Source organism: Acinonyx jubatus, chromosome D2 (assembly GCF_027475565.1).
Source record: "Acinonyx jubatus isolate Ajub_Pintada_27869175 chromosome D2, VMU_Ajub_asm_v1.0, whole genome shotgun sequence".
NCBI lineage: Eukaryota > Metazoa > Chordata > Mammalia > Carnivora > Felidae > Acinonyx > Acinonyx jubatus.
The window spans coordinates 7,913,246-7,935,968 of NC_069393.1; the positions used below are offsets into that span (position 1 = coordinate 7,913,246).

At 39.4% G+C, this 22,723-nt stretch overlaps 1 protein-coding gene across 7 annotated transcripts in view; it reads left to right on the forward strand.

The window, feature by feature from the left end:
- The window catches only part of RYR2 (ryanodine receptor 2), a 749,501-nt gene that overhangs the window by 466,198 nt on the left and 260,580 nt on the right, over positions 1–22,723 (forward strand). For all 7 annotated transcript variants that reach the window (XM_053207799.1, XM_053207801.1, XM_053207802.1 and 4 more), the window contains 2 exons: positions 11,016–11,224; positions 13,332–13,506. In XM_053207799.1, the coding sequence (XP_053063774.1) occupies positions 11,016–11,224; positions 13,332–13,506 (384 nt within the window). The remainder of the gene's footprint in view (positions 1–11,015; positions 11,225–13,331; positions 13,507–22,723) is intronic.

The window sequence follows — 22,723 nt, forward strand, 5'->3', positions numbered from 1 at the left end:
TGCTTACAAAAACACAAACCTGTCCAAGGCAAAACAGCATACACATTGGAGTGATGTCAGTGGTGGACACGGAGTGAGGAAATGCATTTCAGGATCAAGGATTAGGGAAAAGGAAAAAAGTAATAGAGGAGACTTACACAGTCCAACAGAAAAATATAAATGACATGAATAGTGTAGTGTCTTAGCTCCCCAACACATCCGCATACACACACACACACACACACACACACACACACACACACCATAAAGTAAAACAAAGCACCAGATTAGACAACACTCTGGCGCATGGGAGCTGGTTAAAAATATCATGGTACATTCATACAATGGAATATTATGAAGTTCTTAAATATAATGAAGTGCCAATAGGAAGCAATCTCAGATGTATCATATTAAGGTAAAGTAGCAAAGTCCTGAGCTCTGTGAAGAACATGGTACTATTTGCATTATAAAAAAGAATATATGTAAATGCTTGCATATGCACAGTCTGACTCTGGAAAGACACAGAAAACAATGGTAACAGTGATTGCTTCCAGGAAAGATAACCAGATAGCTGACAGACAGCTGTGGGAGGGGAGATTTACATTTTGCCGCATATCATTTAAAAAAAAATTTTGTACTCTATTTGCATTACCCATTCAAACAAAAAAAAGAAATGCACTGTTTAAAAAACTATATATGGTTGGTATCCAAGAGGGGGAGTCCGTTTTACCCTGTACAAGATGTGCAGTATATGCCACAAAAAAATAATCAGTGATGATTATATTTTAAAGACATTATCAGTCAAGGGCATAGTCTGTGTCAGTTCCATCTGTTGTATTCACTTTTACGGATAACCTTTTTTGGATACTGCATAAGATGTTATCTTTATGACATATAGTTTTACACTATTTACAACCATAATATAATTTTATCTTCTTAACACCCTTGTGAGGCAATGTATTGCTACCTTACAGTTACCTACTTTCTTGTGACTTATGTGAATTTCAAGGAGAAAGGGAAGGAGTTCATGTTTATAAAATCCATGTTTGGGTTTCATGTTACTTCCATATTTCAAGTCATCTTCATGTCCACTTGACTCTATTACATAGTTATTGAACATCTACTCTGCCCAGGTCTGGGGATTCAAAAATGAATAAAACAGTTTTTGCCCACAGGTAGCTCTCAGGGTAGGCAAGGAAGATAGACTGAATTGTCCACACTACTATATGGTGTAAGTGTTAACGCTGAAGTGTCATAGCACAGAGGGTTTAACTCAGCTTAGTGATGTCAGAGCAGTCTTCATAGAGGAAGTGTATTTGTTATCTATTGCTGTGTAACAAATGCCCCCCTAAAATTTAATGATGCAGCGAACATTTGTTATCTCTGTGGTTAGGAATTTGTGAGTGGGTTAGTCAGATAGTTCTGGATCATGGCCTTTTTTTGAGGTTGCTGTCGAGTTGTTCAGGGCTACAGTCATCTGAAGACTTCAGTGGGGCTGGAAGATTTGCTTCTAAGAGCTCATTTGCATAATTATTGGCCAAAGGACTCAGTTTCTCTCTGGCTGTTGGCCAGAGACCTAAGTTCCTTGCCAGCAGACCTCCTCAGAGAGATGCTTGAGTGTTTTCACAGAGCAGATGACTTCCCCCCGCATGAATAAGACATAGCATGACGGGGAGACCTCAATGCCCATTACATTTACTTCTGTCGTATTCTGTTTGTTAGATGTGAGGCACTTAAAGAGCCCGCACTCAAGCCCACACTTTTTGAAAGGAAATATGGCAAAATATTTGTAGACATGTTTTAAAACCACCTACTTTACCTACTTAAAAGTAGGCAAAGCAAGGGTCATATTTAGAAGGATGCATAGGAATCAACCAAGTCCCGTGTATTCCAGGCCAAGAGTATGGTATGTAGAAGAGCCTGGAACCACAAAAGAGCATTACACATGGGGACTTCAGTGTTGCATAGCTGAATTTAGAGTTTGAGAAGTGGCAGGAAATGAAGTAGAGGAGGCAGAGATTGAAAAAAAAAGATTTTTCTATTAAAAAAAAATAAGTGACTCTTGGGAGAATGGGTTGAATGTGAACAAAAGTGGAGGTGAGGACAACAGTTTGGTGGCTACACAAGTGATGTTGAGGAGTATTGACGGCCCGAGCTTAGGCAATACTGTGAATAGAGACAATAGGGCAGAATCGTTTGACATTTAGAGGTAGAATCAGCAGAAGGACAAAGCGGGTGGCAGGGATGGTTTCTGGGTTGGTAGATGCCAAGTACATCCACATTCACAGGGAACACAGGATTCAGAGCAAATAGAGGTGGGATTTTGGGGGAGATTCCAAGTTTAATTGTAAACACTTTGAGTTTGAAATGCCTGAGAGACACTAGACACTACCACGACTCAGTTCTGGATGTAAACGTAAAGCTGAGGCTACCGCAAGAGAGGAAGAAAGGATTAAAGATTAAATATTTCTTTTTTTTTAAAGGGAGGCATTCGGACATTTTTATATGCTAAGGGAAAGGACCAGCAGAACGTGGGAGGTTGAAAATAAAGGAGAAGAGCTGGATCAAGTGTAGTCTCTGCAAGGGTCAGGGGTGAAATCAGAGCATGGATGAAGGGACCAATCTAATATAATAGGGAGAACACCTGCTCCCCTAAATTTAGTGTGAAAGAGGTAAGGATTAAAGAGAAGGTAGAAACCTATGTTCATGGAAAATTAGGATGAAACACAGGGAATTCTTGTTATGTGCTTACTGTTTTCCGTTGAAATAGAAAATGAGCTTATTTGCTAAGGGGCAAGAGTGAGAAAGGGCTGGATTGTGTCAGAAGACTTGAAGAGAACAATGAAGATTGGCTGGAGGTAGAATTCTAGGCTGGCTTTTTCTTTTTCCTTCAGCACTATGTATATGGCCTCCCGTTGCCTTCTGGCCCCCATGTTTTCTGATGCGACACTGGCTGTTACTCTTATTGAAGATCCTTGCATGTGATGTGTTTCTTCTCTCGGTGCTTTCAAGACTTTTTGTCTTTCAGTAATTTGATTATGATGTGCCTAGTTTAGATTTCTTTGAGTTTATCCTACTTAGATCTTGTGGAGCTTCTCAGAACTGTAAATGAATGTCATCAAATTTGAAGAGTGGTCAGTGTTTCTTTAAATATTCTTTCTGCCCTATTCCTCTCTTCTCTTGCTGAAATGCCCATTAGACATGGGTTGTCACACTTGATTGTATCCCAAGGGTCTCTGAGGCTGTTTATTTTTCTTCATTCCTTTCCCATGCTGTTTTCCATACTTGATAATCTTGGTGGATCTATCCTTAAATTCTTTGATTATGTCTTCTGCTAGTTTAAACCTACAGTTGAGCCCCTCTAGTGGATTTTAACTTCACTTATTTTACTTTTCAGGAATTTCTGGGTTTTTTTGTTTTTTTTGTTTTTTTTAATAATCTCTGTCTCTTTATTGATAGGTTCTTTTTGGTGAGGCATTGTTCTCATAATTTCCTTTCGTTCTTCAGACATGGTTTCTTTTAGTTCTTTGAACATATTTAAATGAGCTAATTTATGGGGTGCGTAGGTGGCTCAGTTGATTAAAGCGTCTGACCTTGGCTCAGGTCATGATCTCATAGCTCATAGATTTGAGACCCGTGTCGGGCTCTGTGCTGACAGCTCAGAGCCTGGAGCCTGCTTCGGATTCTGTGTCTGCCTCTTTCTCTCTCTGCCCCTCCCCTGATTGCTCTCTCTTTCTCCTCTCTCAGAAATAAACTATAAAAAATTTTTAAAAATAATAAAATAAAATAGCTAATTTAAAATCTTTGTCTAATAAGTCCAGTATCTGGGCTTTCTCAGGGACAATTTCTGACTCCTTTATTGTCCCTGTAGGAGACATACTTCCTTGTCTTTTTGCATGTCTCCCTATTTTTGTTGAGAATCAGGTATTTTAAATAACATAATATAGCAACTCTGGAATCTCCCCTCCCCCATGGTTTGTTATTGTACTTGTAATTGTCGTTTGTTTGTTCATCGGCTTTCTTAACTAGCCTTGTATGTTTTGTTTTCTTTGTCATTTGTAGTCCCAGGAGCCTCTGTTTCATTAGCCTCATGGTCAGCTAGTGATTGGACAGAGACTTTCCCAAATGTTTGGCGCTTACAAGTCTCCCAGTCTTTGTTGCGGGAGGGGCTCTGTGTGCATGTTGAGACATAACTCCAATACACAAGCAGGCAGTCCTCACCTTAGCCTTCACTTACCGCTTGTGTGGAACCTTAAGGTGTCCCAGAGGTCAGAACTTAGGACCTTCTCAGGTCTTTCTGAACACAAACACACACACACACACACACACACACACACAGAGCCCTGGGTGTGAGTGTGGCTTTCTGGATTCCCAGGATTACACTGGAAGTTTTCACAACCTACTAAGGACATCTCATTCCTCAGCTCTTCTTCTGAAATTTTTAGTCAGCGTGTTGGTTGCCTCACTGTTATTGCCACGTCACGCAGCTGCAGTGTTAAAAAATTGCCTCTGATTATTTTCAACAAATGCCTTTTGGGAAATGATGGTTTGCATTGGGCCAACAAAGTCAGACCAGATAAAGAAAAGCCTTGCAGTGGGATTTTCTGACAAACTACTGTGAAGGGAAAATAATGACGGTTATCTGTGAATTGGGCTTTGGAGGGTTTCCAGCTCCATTCTGTTCCCTCTAGAATCTTCTAGGTTACTGATTTACACTGTAATTGAGAGGCTGTTGATTTCCACTGTGCCACATACCTAGCAAGAAGGGGATATCACTAACATAAGTTAAAATACCAGTAAGCCTGGGGCGCCTGGGTGGCTCAGTCGGTTAAGCGTTCGACTACAGCTCAGGTCACGATCTCACAGACCATGAGTTCGAGCCCCGCGTCAGGCTGTGGGCTGATGGCTCAGAGTCTGGAGCCTGCTTCCGGTTCTGTGTCTCCCTCTCTGTCTGCCCCTCCCCCGTTCATGATCTCTGTCTCTCTCTGTCTCAAAAATAAACGTAAAAAAAAAAAATTAAAAACAAACAAACAAAAATACCAGTAAGCCTGCTGCTGTCCTTACAAACATTCATCCATTTTGATTGAGTAACACTACCCAGATTTTTGCCAGACTTTGGTTAATTTCCAGAGCTCTGAAAAAAACTTGATTTGGACAGTTTTTTCCAGTGTTGTCACTGCTTTTATGGAAGAGGATTTTTAGAGATCATTACTCGGCCATTCCTGCTGATGTCACACAGCAATAAAGATGAGACATAGCTGTTTTGTGGGATGGAAAAGAGAGCTAGCTGCAAACAGATGAAACAATTGCAGAGAAACATTAATGATCCAGTTGAGATTGGAGACTATGAGGTGGTAGTGGTGCCTGCCAATCTCTTGTTTGCCAGCAAGGTCAACAGAGCACGTATAGATGTTGAGAAGAATGAAGAACCCGAAACCAGACAAAGATTGGGGTGAACAGCAAATAAGAAGAGAAATAGGGCCAGGAAATCTAGAAACCTATGCAGATAGGGGCACCTGGGTGGCTCAGTCGGTTGAGTGCCCGACTTCAGCTCAGGTCATGATGTCACAGCTCATGAGTTCGAGTCCCACGCCAGGCTCTGTGCTGACAGCTCGGAGCCTGGAGCCTGCTTCAGATTCTGTGTCTCCTTTTCTCTCTGCTCCTCCCCTGCTCACACTCTGTCTCTCTCTCTCTCTCTCTCTCTCTCTCTCTCTCTCTCTGTCAAAAATAAATAATAAAACATTCAAAAAAATTTAGAAAGTTATGCAGATAAGGAAGGGAAGCCCAGGAAGAAGTTAATGTGTTTAAAAAGTGAATACGTTTGCAAAGGAAATGAGAAAACCAGGAGGAAAAAGTGGTGATCAGAGGATGGTGTGGTTTCTGAACATTAGGAATTTAGAGAGAACCGTTGATCGTTGATGGACAAGGTTGTCCCCCTGAAGTTACATGAGCAAGGAACAGTGAGGCTAGGATAGTACACTCCGCGGTGGAGGCTGAGACCCTGTTTCCTGCTCACCAGTGTGTCCCAGTGCCCAACAGCATGCCTGCTTCATAGTAGGGATTTGACTGATCTTTATAGAAAATACTTAAGACAGATTTGTTTTCTAATTGAAGGAATCAATAAGGGGAGAAAATGACATCTGAGTTAGGTGTTGAAGGGATCAAAATGTCCACAAGTAGAGAGTAGGTGCGACAGGGCATTTCTGCCAGAGGGAAAGCGTATCAGATGTAACCAAGCATAGAAAGCGTTGACGGATGATTGGTAGTCTATTTAGGCTAAATTAGAGGGTATAAGTAGGTAGAAAACACTGTTGGTCGCAGGTGAAGGATTAGGACAAAATATGGAATATCTTGAAAGCCCAGATTAAAAAAAAAAAATGTGGGTAGATGTGTGCAAGGAGTTCCAGCCCCAGGAAGTTTTAAAGCAAAAGCTTGATGTGTGATCACAATTTACAATAGCAATGTAACTATGGCAACAGTGGGAAGGAACAGATTGGAGGGGGAGAGTGCTCAGAGATAGAGAGACCAGTTGGGAGGCTTTGGAAAATTTGTGATATTCAGAACAAGGGTGGGGGAAATGGAAGTTAAAAGATAGATGGGAGAGATTGTGTGGAATAAAGCAAAATAAAACTGGTGATCACTGAGATAAGATTAAAAACGTAACCGGCTATATACTGCCCTTGCTGGTATTAAAAAAAAAGTTAAGGGCATAAAAATTTAGATAAAATGGAATCTAACCCTATGCAGTTTTTTTTTTTTTTAAGTTTATTTACTTATTGTGAGAGAGACTGAGAGCGCGCATGAGTGGGGTAGGGACAGAAAGAGAGCAACAGAAATTATCCCACGCGGGTTCCATGATGTCAGCGCACAGCCTGAAGCATGGCTGGATCCCAGGAGCCATGAGGTCATGACCTGATTCCAAGTCAGACGCTTAACCAACTGAGCCACCCAGGTGCCCCTAACCCTATGTAATTAAATCAGGGCTACAATTTATTTTCCACTCATCAGCAGAATGCTTACGTATTCCAGATTGAATATGAACTCAGTGGTGTCTTTGGAGTATTGTTCTAAAATAACATTTTAAAACATTTGAAAAACTAAGTTATTCTTATTGCAAGGTTTTATCAAGGTTTAAATTGTTTGATTAAACATAATACCAGGAGGCTACAAGGATGACTGGTTAATCTCAATCATTTTAGAAGTTATTATATGAGCACACTTGAAGGATTTTAGGTACATGTGAACATTTTAAAGAGACTAGCCTGCCTGCCTTCATAGCATATGGTAAATAACTTACATTTTCAATACATAATTAGACCTTGACTGCCCTCTAGCGTAAGAATCTTCTAAAAGTACAGTTTGGAGTACAGCACGTATGGGTGCTTAGGCTCCGTTTGATCAGTTACTGCTGTGTGGCCTCTCTGTGCTAGGATATGTGGGGTACTGGGAACACAGGATTTTCCCAGACCTTACCCTTTATCTTGAGGTCGCTTGTTAAAGGCATAATCCCTTAATTTCTTCTTCTCTGGGTATCACTATTCTTGGTAAAATTCGCTGGGAATACATCTGCTCACTGCGCCTGTTTTTAATACCAATTGTCATTATGTTCATTGTGACAATATAAGAAAATCACATATACACACTTACATGAGCTAGAATTACCTACCAAGCTTCTATGAATGTCGAGTGTTGAACATGAAGGAAAGCTTAAGAATTGCGTATTTGGAGGAACGCTCTTTGCCTTTGAGACTGGTGCTTGCCCATTGGGTATTTGCTTGGATTCCTGTGTCCAGGGCTTGGAATAGTCTTTGTTCCTAGATTCAATTTCACAGGCCCGTGAAGAGCATCTTCTTTGTGTCCAGGTGATCGATGCCCCAGAATATGCAAGAGAAATTTCTTGCAGATTGCCTGGATCTTTTTTCTTTAAACTTCTGTAGATCCAGATTTTCATTAAATATTGGAATTTCGTCAAGAAACAGAATGCTGAACCATTGCTTCAATAAACCCTGGTTGTCAGCTGCCCTACACTAATGTGAGAAATACCGAATCGGAGCTATGGATCACACAGGCATTCAGAGGAAGATCCATGGAGGTTACAAGTCCCGTGCATAATGGTGTCTGTGAATAGCATGTGTGTTTCCATTTCAGATTGAGTCTCATTGGGGAAGTGTAGGTGCAGTAGCTAAGGTCAGGGGAAATAAAATACCAGGACTAAGAAATTCTGCATTGTTACCGTGATTGCCACATATTTTCCATATACTGTTCCCTGTTTTCATTTCCTGTATTAGCGGAGAGGATTCATAGTGTTATTACCAAGGGTAATTTGTAGTGGGCTTTTAAGGAAATTATCTGTTATAGTTTTTATATCAAATTTGCCTTCCAACCTATTTAAGCTGATAAGAAAATTTGTTTTCATTCCTTGATTATACAGTGTGCATACGAGTGTGGTCCAATGTCCTGGAAACATAAAAAGGAAAAAAGAACGTGTGAGTTTTCTAGTAGCTTAGTTTTCTAAAGAATGGAATATTTTATGCTTAGAAACTTGGGAGTTTAATTTATTTGTGCATACTGGAACATAATGTATGATTTTATTTGAAAATATGACATAATTAAAAATAAGGATAACTACGGGATGGCTTTTTTCTTTCATGAAAATTAATTTCCAAATGTTTGTATGGATCATGGCTCATGTTCTGTATGTCTTAGGTTAGTTCAGGGAGGGTTGTAACCACGATTTAAGGAAGTCATGGATCAGTGTGCTGTTTCTTCAGGAAATACTAAGTCTGAAAATCTGACTTCCATCGTTTTTAGTACTGCAATATTTAGAACTATTTTCTTTTCTTATTTTTTTTTAAGTAGGCTCCACACCCAGTGTGGGGCTTGAACTCACAACCTCAAGATCAAGAGTCACATGCTGTACCGAATGAGCCAGACAGGTGCCCATAGAACTAGTTTCTTTATACCAGTAACTGCCTTCAAGTGTAAAATCTGATGATTTTTTTTCCCTCAAAAAGTAGTTTGCTGTCCTGTCTTTCAAAAACCATTGTTACTAAGTAACAGACATGAGAATTTTTTATCTTTCACCATAGAGATGTTTCTCTCTCATTCAGGCTCCTGTCCACCCCCAACTTGAATGCATTAGAAGCAAACATTTTCCTCTTAAGAGGATTTTGTACGTGCAGTGTCCTCCATATGTTATTTTAAATGTCTGACTTTTAAACTCTATTAATGCATTTATTCTTCAGTAAGATGTTTGAATGTAGTGCATGATGTGTGTGTGCACGTGTGTGTGTGCACATGTGAGGTACATACATGAGCACTCGTGTAAGGTGGCATTTCGAATTTGAGGCTCTCGCTGCTGGAGGCACGACCCTTGCTTGGAGCCAACAAAGTCGTTAGGTATATGTGTATGGGTGTGTTTGTGGGGAAAAGATGAAACAACAAAGCATTGCTCATTCAGAAACTTAAAAAGCTTTTGAAAGCTTTGTCAATAGATACAGTTCACCTCTATGTCCTGCAATCGATGGAAATATCTTAGTCCATTGTCTCTTTATGCCAGTCTCATCTTCAGTAGACGGTCTAGCTGTGTGTTTACTGGTGCCCTTTAAAGCTTATGTGGATCATGTTTATGGTTGTTGTTTGTTCCTATCAAATCTGTGGCTAAGCTGGTATTAAACTTCTGTTATTTACGATGTCTTTCCCGACTCTTAAGAGTACAACAGATGAGCACCTGGGTGGCTCAGTCCATTAAGTGTCTGACTTTGGCTCAGGTCATGGTCTCAGGGTTCATGGGTTTGAGCCCTGTGTCAAGCTCTGTGATGACAGATCAGAGCCTGGAGCTTGCTTCAGATTCTGTGTCTCCCTTTCTCTCTCTCTACCCCTCCCTTGCTCGCTCTCTCTCTCTCTCCAAAATAAGTAAATACATAAACATTAAAAAAAAAAAAAAGAACAGATGAGAACAAATACTTAAGCAGTACCTACTGATTCTGCCAGCTACTGGAGGCGGGGTGGAAAGAACACAGGCTGTAGCATTAGGCGGCTCCGGAATTCTGCCATTTGTCACTTGTGTGACTTTGGTCAACGTCACTTAAATGTCGTCTTCCATCTAACCCAGGTCTTAGCTGAGCTGATGGTTTATCCTTTGACTTATCAGTTCAGTGGACCCTTGTCTCCATGCCCCATTGATTTCCTAGGGACTTATGTTTTCATGGCTGTCCTGTACTCCTGGCATTTTCAATCTATGTGTATCTTATTTTTACACACACACACACATATATAGATATAGACATAGATATAGATATAGGTATATAGATAGATATATCTAAATATATATATATATGATGTATATATATGTATATATTTGCCCCACTGATCCTGATGTTGGACTTGACCCTTTTGTTTCCCCTCAAAACTTAAACACAGCATTTGTATGTGTAGCACATTATGATGAAAATGTGAGATACTGGAAGAGTTTTTTTGTCCTTAACCATCTTGTCTGGGAAATCTGTCAATGGTTACCCTTCTGTGCCATTTATCTCTTTACCTTGCAGCTTTCTCTCTGTCTTCCTCACCTCCTGGCAGCTTCTTCCTTCTCTCACATCCACAAGTGTCTACTCATTTCTTGTGCACAGCAGTTCAGATCTCTTTTATTGGCTTCTTTCCGGCCATGTCGTCAACTTCATCTCAGATTCTGTTGGCAAACCACCAAGAGGCTGGTAGGTGTTTTTCCTGCAGAAAGATAATTCCCTGCTGAACAGGGGCTGAGGGAGGAAGCATCACCCACCTTGCAGTGTAACTGAGGTTTGATAACCCATCTCTCCATTGGAAGCCCCTTGTCTTTTCCCCTTCTCGAAGCTGGTTCCTTGTGACAGTGGCCGATCATATGTATAAAAACACTTCATACAATGTGAACCAGAGTAAGAGAGATGGTATTATTACCAACTTCACAGTAAGTTTAGTTACTGATGTTGTGTGGTGTCCTGTCTCCTCTTGCAATGTCCTATCCAGTGGTCACCGGAATCTCTTTCCATTCACAGCTGCCCGAGCCGAAGTGTGTAGCGGCACCGGGGAGAGGTTCCGAATCTTCCGCGCGGAGAAAACCTATGCCGTCAAGGCAGGAAGGTGGTATTTTGAATTTGAGGCTGTCACTGCTGGAGACATGAGAGTCGGATGGAGCAGGCCAGGTTGTCAACCTGACCAAGAGCTGGGCTCAGACGAACGTGCCTTTGCTTTTGATGGCTTCAAGGTGAGCAGACATTGCTGAGCACCAGACACCGAAATTTGTAGGCTCCGGGTATTGTAGGCTGCTGTGTCCCAGGCATCTACATACTGTGTGTGTGTGTGTGTGTGTGTGTGTGTGTGTGTGTGTGTGTGTGTGAGAGAGAGAGAGAGAGAGAGAGAGAGAGAGAGAGAGATTTCCGCTGCCATTCCTTTGGGTAGGGCAGTAAAATCAGGACTTTCTGGAGCACCCACTTAGGAGAAATAGTTCCCAAGAAAATTTTGTCCTTGTAATCTCAAAACATTTCCCCCACAGGGAAATTCAAGAAGTAACACATTGCTACCCAAAAAATGAATCATCCTTATCTATCAGAAGTGTTAAAATGCATATGCTAATTAAAAATACATATACTTTGGAGCGCCTGGGTGGCTCAGTGGGATAAGCTTCTGACTCTAGATTTCAGCTCAGGTCGTCATCTCACAGTTCATGAGCTCCAGCCCTGTATCAGGCTCCGTGCTGATGGCTGGAGCCTGCTTGGGATTCTCTCTCTCCCTGTCTCTGCCCCTGCTTGCACTCGCTCTCCCTCTCTCCCCAAAATAAATAAACATTTAAAAAAAAACTATTAAAAATGCATACACTTTGACTTAGCAATTCCATAGAAGAAATTTATCAATGATAGGTAAACACATTTAATAGCCACAAGAATGCTGGAGACTGTTGTTTATAATGACAAAAAGTTTTCATTTTCAGCATTATTAGTAATATTTCTTAAGGTGGATGGAAGCTGGTCAGGTGCTTATTTTATTATTTACTTATACATTATATAAATGTTTAAAGATTATTTTATGTACATAAATTATTTAAAAATAAAAAAAATAATATGTATATGAACCTAGCCACAATAGAATGGTAGTCATTTTTTGATTGATAAAATTATAGAAATTTTAGTCTTTTCTATTCTGTGATTTTCTTCCATGAATTTACATTCCTTTCATATGAAGGGGAAAAGCTATTTTTAATTAAAAGGAAAGTTAGAGTAAATAAGCAATCATGAGGAGATTTGACATTTGAGTACTGAGGTAGGCATGAGTGGGACAGCATTTCTAGGCTAGAAATTAATAATGTGTCTTCCAGGGGACAACAGACCCACTTTGTTGTGAAACACCACATTTCCTGAACCTGTTTTTTATTTCAGATAGAAAATCTAACACTTATTGAAAGCTAACACTTTCTGAAATAAAATTTTTAAAAGTAGAGTGTATTATACTTGAAAATAATCATATCATTACTTTACATTGGTGACTATACCCCCTGACATATCAGTTTGCAATGAAGGCAGTGATTGAGGGGAAAATGAGAAGATTTATATGACAAAATAATTGATGTAACTAATTTTGATCCCATAAATCATTGGAATGTACTTATAGATTCATAAGTCACATTTATCAAAAATGTGTTTGAATTGTATTTATAATGTGAAATTTCGCCTCTGTATACAAAACATTGTTGGCACATTTAATTTTTGGTGTATTATTTCAGTAAACATCCTAAGAATATTTTTAGGTTTGATTTGGAGCTTTTGAAGTTTTAGTATATCTTGAAATGCTTCAAGATATCTGTTTTGTTAAAGTATCCATGCCATTGGTTCCAAGGAATGGAATTTTATTTTGAAGTAGACGAAAACTAGAATGTCATTTTCAGTGATAAATTCTCAGCTTTATTCTCTACTCATAATTCTTTGCATTTTGGAGGAATGGAGAAAAACAACCCAAATCCTGAGAAGCATTCATTTTAGTGAGGAAAAATAACCTCTAAAGACACAGAGGTTTGTTTGTTTGTTTTAAATAGAAAGTGTGTTGGGTTTGATTTTTAAAGTCATCGTTCCTCAAAGTAATGACATAGCATTTGGGTTGTGCTTCAAGATTCCATAGCATACAGTGTTAATCAAAGGGACGTAGAATTCCCAGGCACCTCCACATCGCTTAGGGTGTGTGACCCGCTGGTGCGTGGGGTGGCACTGAGCCCTTCCTCCTGCTGTGTTACTAGAAGGAGCTGCTGTGAGTCATACCAGTAGTGGTGGGTGGGTGCTGTTCTCCCGGCTTTGTCTGTGACAAGAGACTCTTCTGTCCCTTAGGCCCAGCGGTGGCACCAGGGCAACGAACACTATGGGCGCTCTTGGCAAGCGGGCGATGTTGTGGGATGCATGGTGGACATGACGGAGCACACCATGATGTTCACACTGAATGGCGAAATCCTTCTGGATGACTCGGGCTCAGAACTGGCGTTCAAGGACTTCGATGTTGGTGACGGTAAGTGGCCTTCGGGTTCGCAGCACAGCGAAGCCGATTGTTCTAACGTTTCACAAGCAGCCATCTTCGACGGTGAGTGAGCAGATGAGTTGCAGCTGTAAATTGCCAGGGTGCCATATGGCTTATTTGATCAGACACCCTTGAAATTACTTTAGCAGAAACACTACCTCTCCTGCTTAGCTAGGATTTCAATAAGGCAGAAATGGCTTTTATGCATGTGAATCAGAAAATAAATGGCAGGCAAAAGGATAGTTTTCCACAAACGTTAAATTTTCATTTAGAACTTCCCTGTTTAATCAGCTGCTTATAGCTTCTTTCTGTTCATTCATTTCACAAAAGTGTAATGAGGACCTGCCACATGTCAGTCCCTCCGCTGGATGCTGAGATGACAAAGATTAATAAAACGCTGTCCTATTTTTATGTAGATTACAGTATACCGGGGAAGTCAATACTGGAATAATTTCTGTTCAGTGGGGAAGCTCTAAATTGAAGAAACGCAGAATGTTCCATGGAAGCATAGTGCGGGGCTTTGAGGTGACCTTGAGCAAGGTTGTGAAGGAAAAGTGAAAGCCCTTTGGAAATAAATGAAAAATTCATTCTTCAGAGCTGCCCTTCCAGGAAGGTGGCCACTGGCCGTATGGGGTTATTTGAATTCACGTTAATTTAAATGAAATAAAGTTACCATTGAGTTTCCCAGAGGCATTTGCTCCATTTCAAGTACTCAGTGCCCCCCTGTGGCTAACTGGTGCCTCTCCTGAACAGCTCAGACTTAGAGCCTTTACATCATCACAGAAAGTTCTTTTGGATAGTGTTGCTCTAGAGCATGTAAGCAAGACAGTACTTAACAAAATACTATACAAATATCTCATTTTAAAATGAGTAAACACATTTTTCTTTCAAAATGGCTTTGGGATATAACTTATTATTTGAATATATATATATATATATATATATATATATATATATATATATATATATAGTCATGGATTTTAAGAGATATACCTCAGTCGGTATTTTTAGTATTTATAAACCGGTTCCTGATCCTCAAAAGTTATCCAGTTCATTCCTTGATTTAAACTCTATATTCATTCATTCAACAAGCTTTTAATTAAAAAAAAAAAACTTTTTTTAATGTTTATTTATTTTTGAAAGAGAGAGAGAGAGAGACACAGAATGTGACAGGGGAAGAGGCAGAGAAAGAGGGAGACACAGAATCCAAAGCAGGCTCCAGGCTCTGAGCTGTCAGCACAGAGCCTGATGCTGGGCTCAAACTCATGAAACGTGAGATTATGACCTGAGCCGAAGTCAGATGCTTAACCGAATGACCCACCCAGGTGCCCCTTAAATTTTTTTTAATGTTTAGTTATTTTTTTGGGGGGGGGAGAGGCAGAGAGAGAGACACACACAGAATCCAAAGCAGGCTTCAGGCTCCAGGCTCTGAGCTGTCAGCACAGACCCCAACGCGGGGCTCAAACCCATGAACTGCGAGATCGTGACCTGAGCCGAAGTCTGACGCTTAACTGACGGCCACCCAGACACCCCATCATTCAACAAGCTTTTGATCAGGCACGTCCATCATTTCTCAAACACAGATTTGTAAAAGTAATAGGAATCTTATTATTTTATAACTTAATTTCTGTTTTGCACACGTGTATCTCTGGGTGGAGAAACTGGTACTCTACTGACCCATCACCCATCTCCCTTTCTCTGGGATTATGTTTATGACTGCTAATGTATCTGGGGGCCAGGTGGGAGAGGGGCTTCTTCTGTGTTCTGTGTCTGTACTGGCCAGTACCATGGGTATGACCTGAGATTTTATTGTTTAATTGGTTGTTATTTAATAATTGTTGCGTACTATGCCTTCCTTCATTGGAAGTAAATGCCTGTTTGAGTTCTTTTGTTAAATTTATGCCACATAAATCTATGTGTAATGTTAGAATTATAAACCATGTGGAATGCTCATCCATACTGTTAAAGCATGTAACAAATGTTCATGCCACACCACCGTTGCAAAGACCAATCACCATCGTGGTGATGAACTGGACTGAGTGAGTCTGGCTGGCACAGTCATGTAAACAGCATTTTTGATTTTACACCTCATAGCATTTCAAAATTTTTTTAAATGACTTGAACCCTATACTGGTACGTCTGCTGTGGAGTTAATACAACATTCTGATGGATTATCTGGAAAATTTATGGTGCATATTGTTGGGCTTTTGTTGGAGGTGTTGGGGAGGTATCTTTTGGTCTCTAAGGCATGTTGTAAGTTTCATGTAGCCATGATCATTAATGATTAACATTAACAATTAGCAAGTGGTCATAATTCTAGACTTTCTTCCATAAAATGGAGTTTTATGCCTATGACTTTAAAATACTTTTTAGAGTGGAATTTTCCATTTCTCTCTCAATTATCTTTACATAGCTTACTAAAAAAAATAGGAAATTCGATGGGTATGCTCTGGGTATAACTGTAACGGGAGACCCTGAGATGGGCTCCTTAATTGACCCACCACGACTAAGAGATAGCCCTTGAGACAACTAGGGTTCAAAAGAGCAAGTTTGAAAAACCATTTATATAGTTCAACAGATTTTTTAGCACAGGAATATGTTGTAGTTGCTAAAGCACTACGGTGGCCATCCTTGGATCCTGTCTACTCAGAAGGATAGAGGAGGGGAACTCTAACGTGTGCAGGGCATCCCCAAGCATTCCTCTTCATCGGGCATCATTAGAAGTATATATAATTCTCCCCGTGTGTATGCAGTTAACCCATCAGGAGTCATTTTTATCACAAACCATGTTGTGTATAGTGTGAATGTTGATATTCACGCTTTTACACACAGAGTTCCGGTAGCCAAACACCTGCCCCTTTGCAAGAACCTGAAAGGAGTTTTGACTAATCCAGTCCATCTTCGTAAAGCCAGAGATTATTATCCCATATCAACTTTAGGACTCAAGCTTTTTTTTTTTTTTTTTGAGTAATCATTTTTTATATGGAGTGTATATACTTCCTCTTGATATACTTCCTCAAGAGCCTAGTGGAGGTGATTCTTACCATGTTAGGTAGGGGACAAGAACAGGCGTAGTAGAAATTTGAAATATATATATTTATATTATTTATATATTTATAATTTAGATTTATGATTTATAATTAATATATATTATATTATACAATATATAATACATGTATATATAATTTATATAACACATAATATATTTATAATTTATATTTATGTTATATATTACAAATACATATAATTTATATTATTTGTATATTATTAATATGTATTTTTTCATTTATCTTACCACATAGTTCTTTTGATTGCCTTAATCATCACTATACATGTGTCTAAGCTCACTGTCTCTGTACCAATAAGGAGGAATTAGGATAATGGTAAAACCTGCCAAAACAAGCATGGCACAGCTATAAAGGCAGGTTGTAAGAAGAATGTAAACCTAAAACACTTACAAAATCTTTCAGTACTTTAGCAGCCGTGGTACCTTCCTGCACTAAGAAGTCTGTTGTCATAAATGGTTTTCAAACTTGTGATATGGCAAGAAATGAAATTGGAAATGATGAGAATGAGAATAAAGGGAACAACAAATCTATCATTATTTGCCGATAGTACGATTATTTGTCAGACAGTAATAGGAATCATTTAGCAAGGTAGCTAAATTTCCACGCTAGATGCAAATGTGAAACTGAATTAAAAAGAAGAACTATTTACAGTAACTTCAGGTATTTTCAGTAAACTAATTTTCACTCTAACCTAAGGTGTACAATACCTTTACAGAGAAAAATCACTGAGCTTTATTGAGAGATTAACTGTATTAAGAGATTTATCATATATAGTCAGCTGATCTTTGACAAGGATACCAAGACTACATAATGGGGAAAGGTTAGCATATTCAATAACAAGTACTGGGAAAACTGGATATTCACATGTAAAAAATAAAATTGGATCCTTCATTCAATTCTGGACCATACACAAAATGTTCTTGTGGCTATACACAGAATGATATTGGACCATACACAAAAATCAACTCAAAATGGACTAAAGACTTAACTCTAGGACCGGAAACTGTAAAATTCCAAGAAGAAACATATGGGAATAGCTATTTGGCAGTGGCCTTGGCAATGATTTTTTTGGATATGATACCAAAAGCAGTAAAAAAAAAAAAAGGAAAAATGGATAAATGGAGTTATATCAAATTAAAAACCTTTTGCACAAGAAAGGATGCCATCAACACAATGAAAAGGCAACCTATGCAATGTGAAAAACATATTTTCAAGCTGTATATCTGATAAAGGGTAATTTTTTAAATTTATAAGAAGCACCTGCAACTCATTGGCAAAAACAACAACAAATGACCCTTTTCAAAAATGGACAAAGGAACATAATAGATATTTATCCAAAGAAGACATACAAATGGCCCTCAGTCATATGAAAAGGTGCTCAACATTACTAATCACCATGGAAATGCAAATCAAAACCAGAGTGAGATATCACTTCATACCTATGAGCACACAAACTAAAGATAGCAAATGTTGGTGAGGGTGTGGAGAAAAGGAAACCCTCATGCACTGTTGGTGAGAAGGTCAACTGGTACAGTCACTATAGAAAACTATATGGAGATTCTTCAAAAAATTAAAAATACAACTGTGTAATCCAGCAGTCTTCCTTCTGGGTATTTATCCAAAGGAATTGAAATTAGGATCTCAAAGAGATCTCTGCAATCCCACATTCATTGAAGGATTATTCACAATAGGCAAGCTAAGGAAACAACCTAAGTGTTGACAGATAAATGAAGAAAATGTGAAATGTACATACAATGGAGTATTATTCAGCCTTAAAAAAGATGTAAATTCTGCCATTTGTGACAACATGGATAGCTGGAGGACATTATACTAAGTGAAATAAGCCAGATACAGAAGGACAGATCCTAAGTACTACGTGATACCATTTACGTGATGAATCCAAAATAGTCAAACTCCTAGAAACAGAGAGTGGAATGGTGGCTGCCAGGGGCTAGGGAAAGGGAGAAATGGGGAAGTGTTAGCCAAAGGATAGAGACTTCCAGTTATACAAGATGAGTAAGTCCTAGAGAGCTTCTTCCTTTAGTTAACTATAGGCCTGAATTATATGCCTAAAACTTTGCAAAGAAGGTAGATCTTATGTTAAATGTTCTTACTTCACACCACACACGTGCGCGTGCATGCACACACACACACACACACACACATTGATGATGATGATGATAAAAATAAGAGAGCAGGAGGAAGCTTTTGGAGATAACTGATATGTCTGTGGCATAGATTGTGATGATTTCATGGATGTATACTTATCTCAAAACTCATCAAATTGTGTACATTAAGTATGTATAGCCTTTGATATATCAATCATACCTTAGTGAAGTAGTTTTAAAAAGAGATTTATTACTGAATAAATGAGAGCTGTATTATGTTCATGGAGGAGACAACAGCCTTAAGATATGAAATCTTCAAAATTGATGTATGGATTCAATCCAAACATCATGCTTCATTCATCAAAGTCTCAACAAGTTTTTCACGGAGCTTGACATGATGTTTCCCAAATGTATATAGAAGAATAAAGGGCTCCAGTATCTAGATCATCATGATAAAGAAGAGCAAGGATAGGGTATATGTCCTACTATATTTATTTTAAAGGATAAAATAAATATGGATTTATTTTGAAGCTATCATCATTGAGACAGAGTAGTAGTGCAGGGATAAGCAAGTTAATCAGTAGAGTATAATAGAGATGACAGAACACGAGCACATGTATGGAACCTTCTATTTTTTTATTTTATTTTATTTTATTTTATTTTATTTTATTTTATTTTATTTTATTTTATTTTATTTTATTTTAACATTTATTTTTGAGACAGAGAGCACGAGCAGGGGAGGGGCAGCGAAAGAGGGAGACACAGAATCTGAAGTAGATTCCAGGCTCCGAGCTGTCAGCACAGAGTCCATCGTGGGGCTCGAACTCGCAGATCGCGAGGTCATGACCTGAGCCCAAGTTGGATGCTCAACCGACTGAGCCACCCAGGCACCTAAACTTTGTATGGAGCCTTCTAATGTGATGGGTGGAATGTCACAACGGTGGGGAAAGGAAGATTGTGAAAAAGGGGATCTGGATGGAAAAGATGAGATAGAGAATTTCCTCACACCACATATGTGACAGCCAGCCCCAAATGGATTGAGGTCTTAAATGCCAAAAGGAAGACTTTGCACTCCTAGTAGGAAATATAGACAAATCTTCTAGACTATGGGGATAGGAAACCTTTCCTTTAGAGTAGAACAAACAAATATAAATAAAAACCAGTGATTATAAATGACTGGTAAATCTGTACAAATTTAAGAACTTTCATTAAAAGAACAGTAAGAAAACCTTAAAGAAAATGGAAACACAATTTATTAGTGGGGTAGAGAGACTCAAATGCAATGTAAACAGCTGAAAAAAATGTTAGTATTAAGAGAACATGAAGAACTGAAATCTGTTAAAAAAAAAAAAGGATGAAAAGCCATGAGTTGACATCTCATAGAGGAAGTTCAGGTGGACAATAAACATTTGAGGAAATGTTTGTTATTATTAATGATCAGGGAACTGCAACCCCATAATTAGATGCTATTTTATGTCTGTTTTCTCTTGACAGTACACATTGGTGCCCTTGCTGAAAAAAAAAAAGTTTGACAGAATCACTGCAAGTTGAGTATTTACATACCCATGACCCAGAAATTCTATTCCAGTTGTCCCAGTGACATTTATACATGTCTACAGCAGGGAACATGAACAAGAATGTGCATAGGAACACAGCTCACAGTAGCCAAAGCCAGGGACCCATCAGGTGCGCACCTGTAGGAGAGTGGATGAGTAACCTGGGAAACTGTAGTGATAGATGACAAGAGGAATATTTCAAGAAACGAAGTAAGTCATGAAAGAGAACTATGGCAGGCAAAGACAGTGCCCCGCAAAGACGTCCATGTTCTACTCCCTAAAACCTCTCAGTAGATTACCTTGCCTGGAAAAAGGGATTTTACAGAAGTGATTAAGGTAAGAATCTTAAGATTGGAGGATTATCCTCGATTATCTGGGTGGCTCCAATGTAATCACTTGAAGGTCTTTTGAAGAGGGAGGCAGAAGTTGGGGGTGGGCAGGAAAGAGAGAAAGAGTGAAGAGATTTGAAGATCTTGGCTCTGAAGAAGGAGTAAAGAGCCAGGCATCAGGGGCAGTAGGAAGCCTCTAGAAGCTAGAAACGGCAGGGAACAGATTCTCCCCCAGAGTCCGGAGTCCCCAGAACGAACACAAGCCCTGTGGACAGTTTGTAGCCCAGTTAAAATCCACTTTGGACTTCTGGTCTTCAGAAATATAAGCTAATACTTAATTGGTTTTATTTTAAGCCACTAAATTTGTCGTGTTTTGTTACAAAAGCAATCGGAAATGAATACAAGAATAATATAGCATGTTACCATTTTTTGTAAAAGTTTTAAGCAACCAAAACTTTTTAAGTCTATTTTAAAAGTACATACAAAGAAAATAACAGAATGCTAATTTTAGGATTTAAGGTGATGATGGTTTCCTCAGGTGGAGGGAGGCAGGGAGATGGGAACATCAGCATGATATGGTTGATGTAGGCTATTGTTAAGGCTTTAGTTTCTCCATTGGGCAGTGGGTTAGCAGACACTTATTACAGTTTTTTTTTTTTAATGTTTATTTATTTTTGAGAGAGACACACACACAGAGCACAAGCTGCGGAGGTGCAGAGAGAGACAGAGACACAGAATCTGAAGCAGGCTCCAGGCTCTGAGCTGTCAGCCCAGGGCCCGATGCAGAGCTTGAACCCATGAACCACGAGATCACGACCTGAGCCGAAGTCAGACTCTTAACCGACTAAGCCACCCACGCACCCCACTTAATTACAGTATTTTAAAAAGTACAACTAAAGAAGCAAAAGCAGGTCATGACAAGAGTGCGTCAAGAACGACAGTTTGTAATTAATCCACCTTCCACTTCTGTGCACTTGAGATTCTTAAAGAAATACGAGATTCATGAGCATGTCCATAGAGCTTTGGGGAATGACCTAGTAGAGGGGGAAATTGATGGTAAAAGTCTGAGAGACGATATTAACTGAAATGAAGTTCCTGATAAGGTGAAGAGGGGTGTGATCTCCAGCACAAGAAATCAGGAAGAATCTTTCCTTTTACAGCAGAGAAACTATGGGTATGAGTATAAGGAATAGTAATGGCCTGTGTCTGAAGAGTGTGGTGCCTCTGTTTATGGGGGGGCCCTCTGGGCAAAATGAATGGCTTCATATTTCCCACAGCCCCAACTTTTGTTCTCTGTTTTCTCCATCTTCTTCAGCTTTCTCATATTTGATCGCCTTGTGTCCCACATGTTACCTTGGTCCCTTTTGTTGCTTCCTTCTCTGGAATCCTGTCTCGGGGAGAGGTCTCCCTGTCCACATTCCAACATAACATCTACACAAGAGAATTCTTTTGAAAAGATTTCTGAATTCTAATGGTGCACCAGCCCTTTTGGGGAGGTGCATCTCATTGGAATCTCTTCTCCCAGTCTGCAGTTATGATGAGGTAGTGGGAATGGTCTTCAATGGCCATGTTCTTTCCCCTTCAGTGTTTCCCATCCTTAGGGTCAATCTGAGGCCACCTCAGGGAGGGAAGAGCCCTTCATCGAATACCTGTAGCCGCTCCAGGCCTCAGGGAGAAATGACCTTTTCCTCGGTAAGCTTTTGGATTGGGTTTACCTCTTGCTTTTTGGTGTCAGCAGAATGCAAAATCTCAAAGGCTGAGATCTGTTTATTAGCCTAGAGAAAAGAAGCCAGGAAGACTACTAACCAATGGCTTTTTCTCTAGGTCTCTGGAGGGACTGAAGGAAATCTTGTGGTTCACACATTATCTAACCAAGTGCCCCAATTAAAAAAAAACAGAATCTTAGTCCCAAGTACCAGCTCCTCATAAATTGCACTTTTATTTTGCTCTTTGCCCTCTTCCCTGCCTTATGAGGATATTTTATTACTTAAAGCACACTCATAGGGCAAATTTCCATAGGTCAAAAACTAATCATCACTAATTTCAATAGGAAAAATAAGGGTGCATCCCGGAGCCTCCCAGTTAAAGCTCGTTTAGACTAAAGAAATACCAGATCCCCCCTAAAATTATGTCAGTATTGAACATGG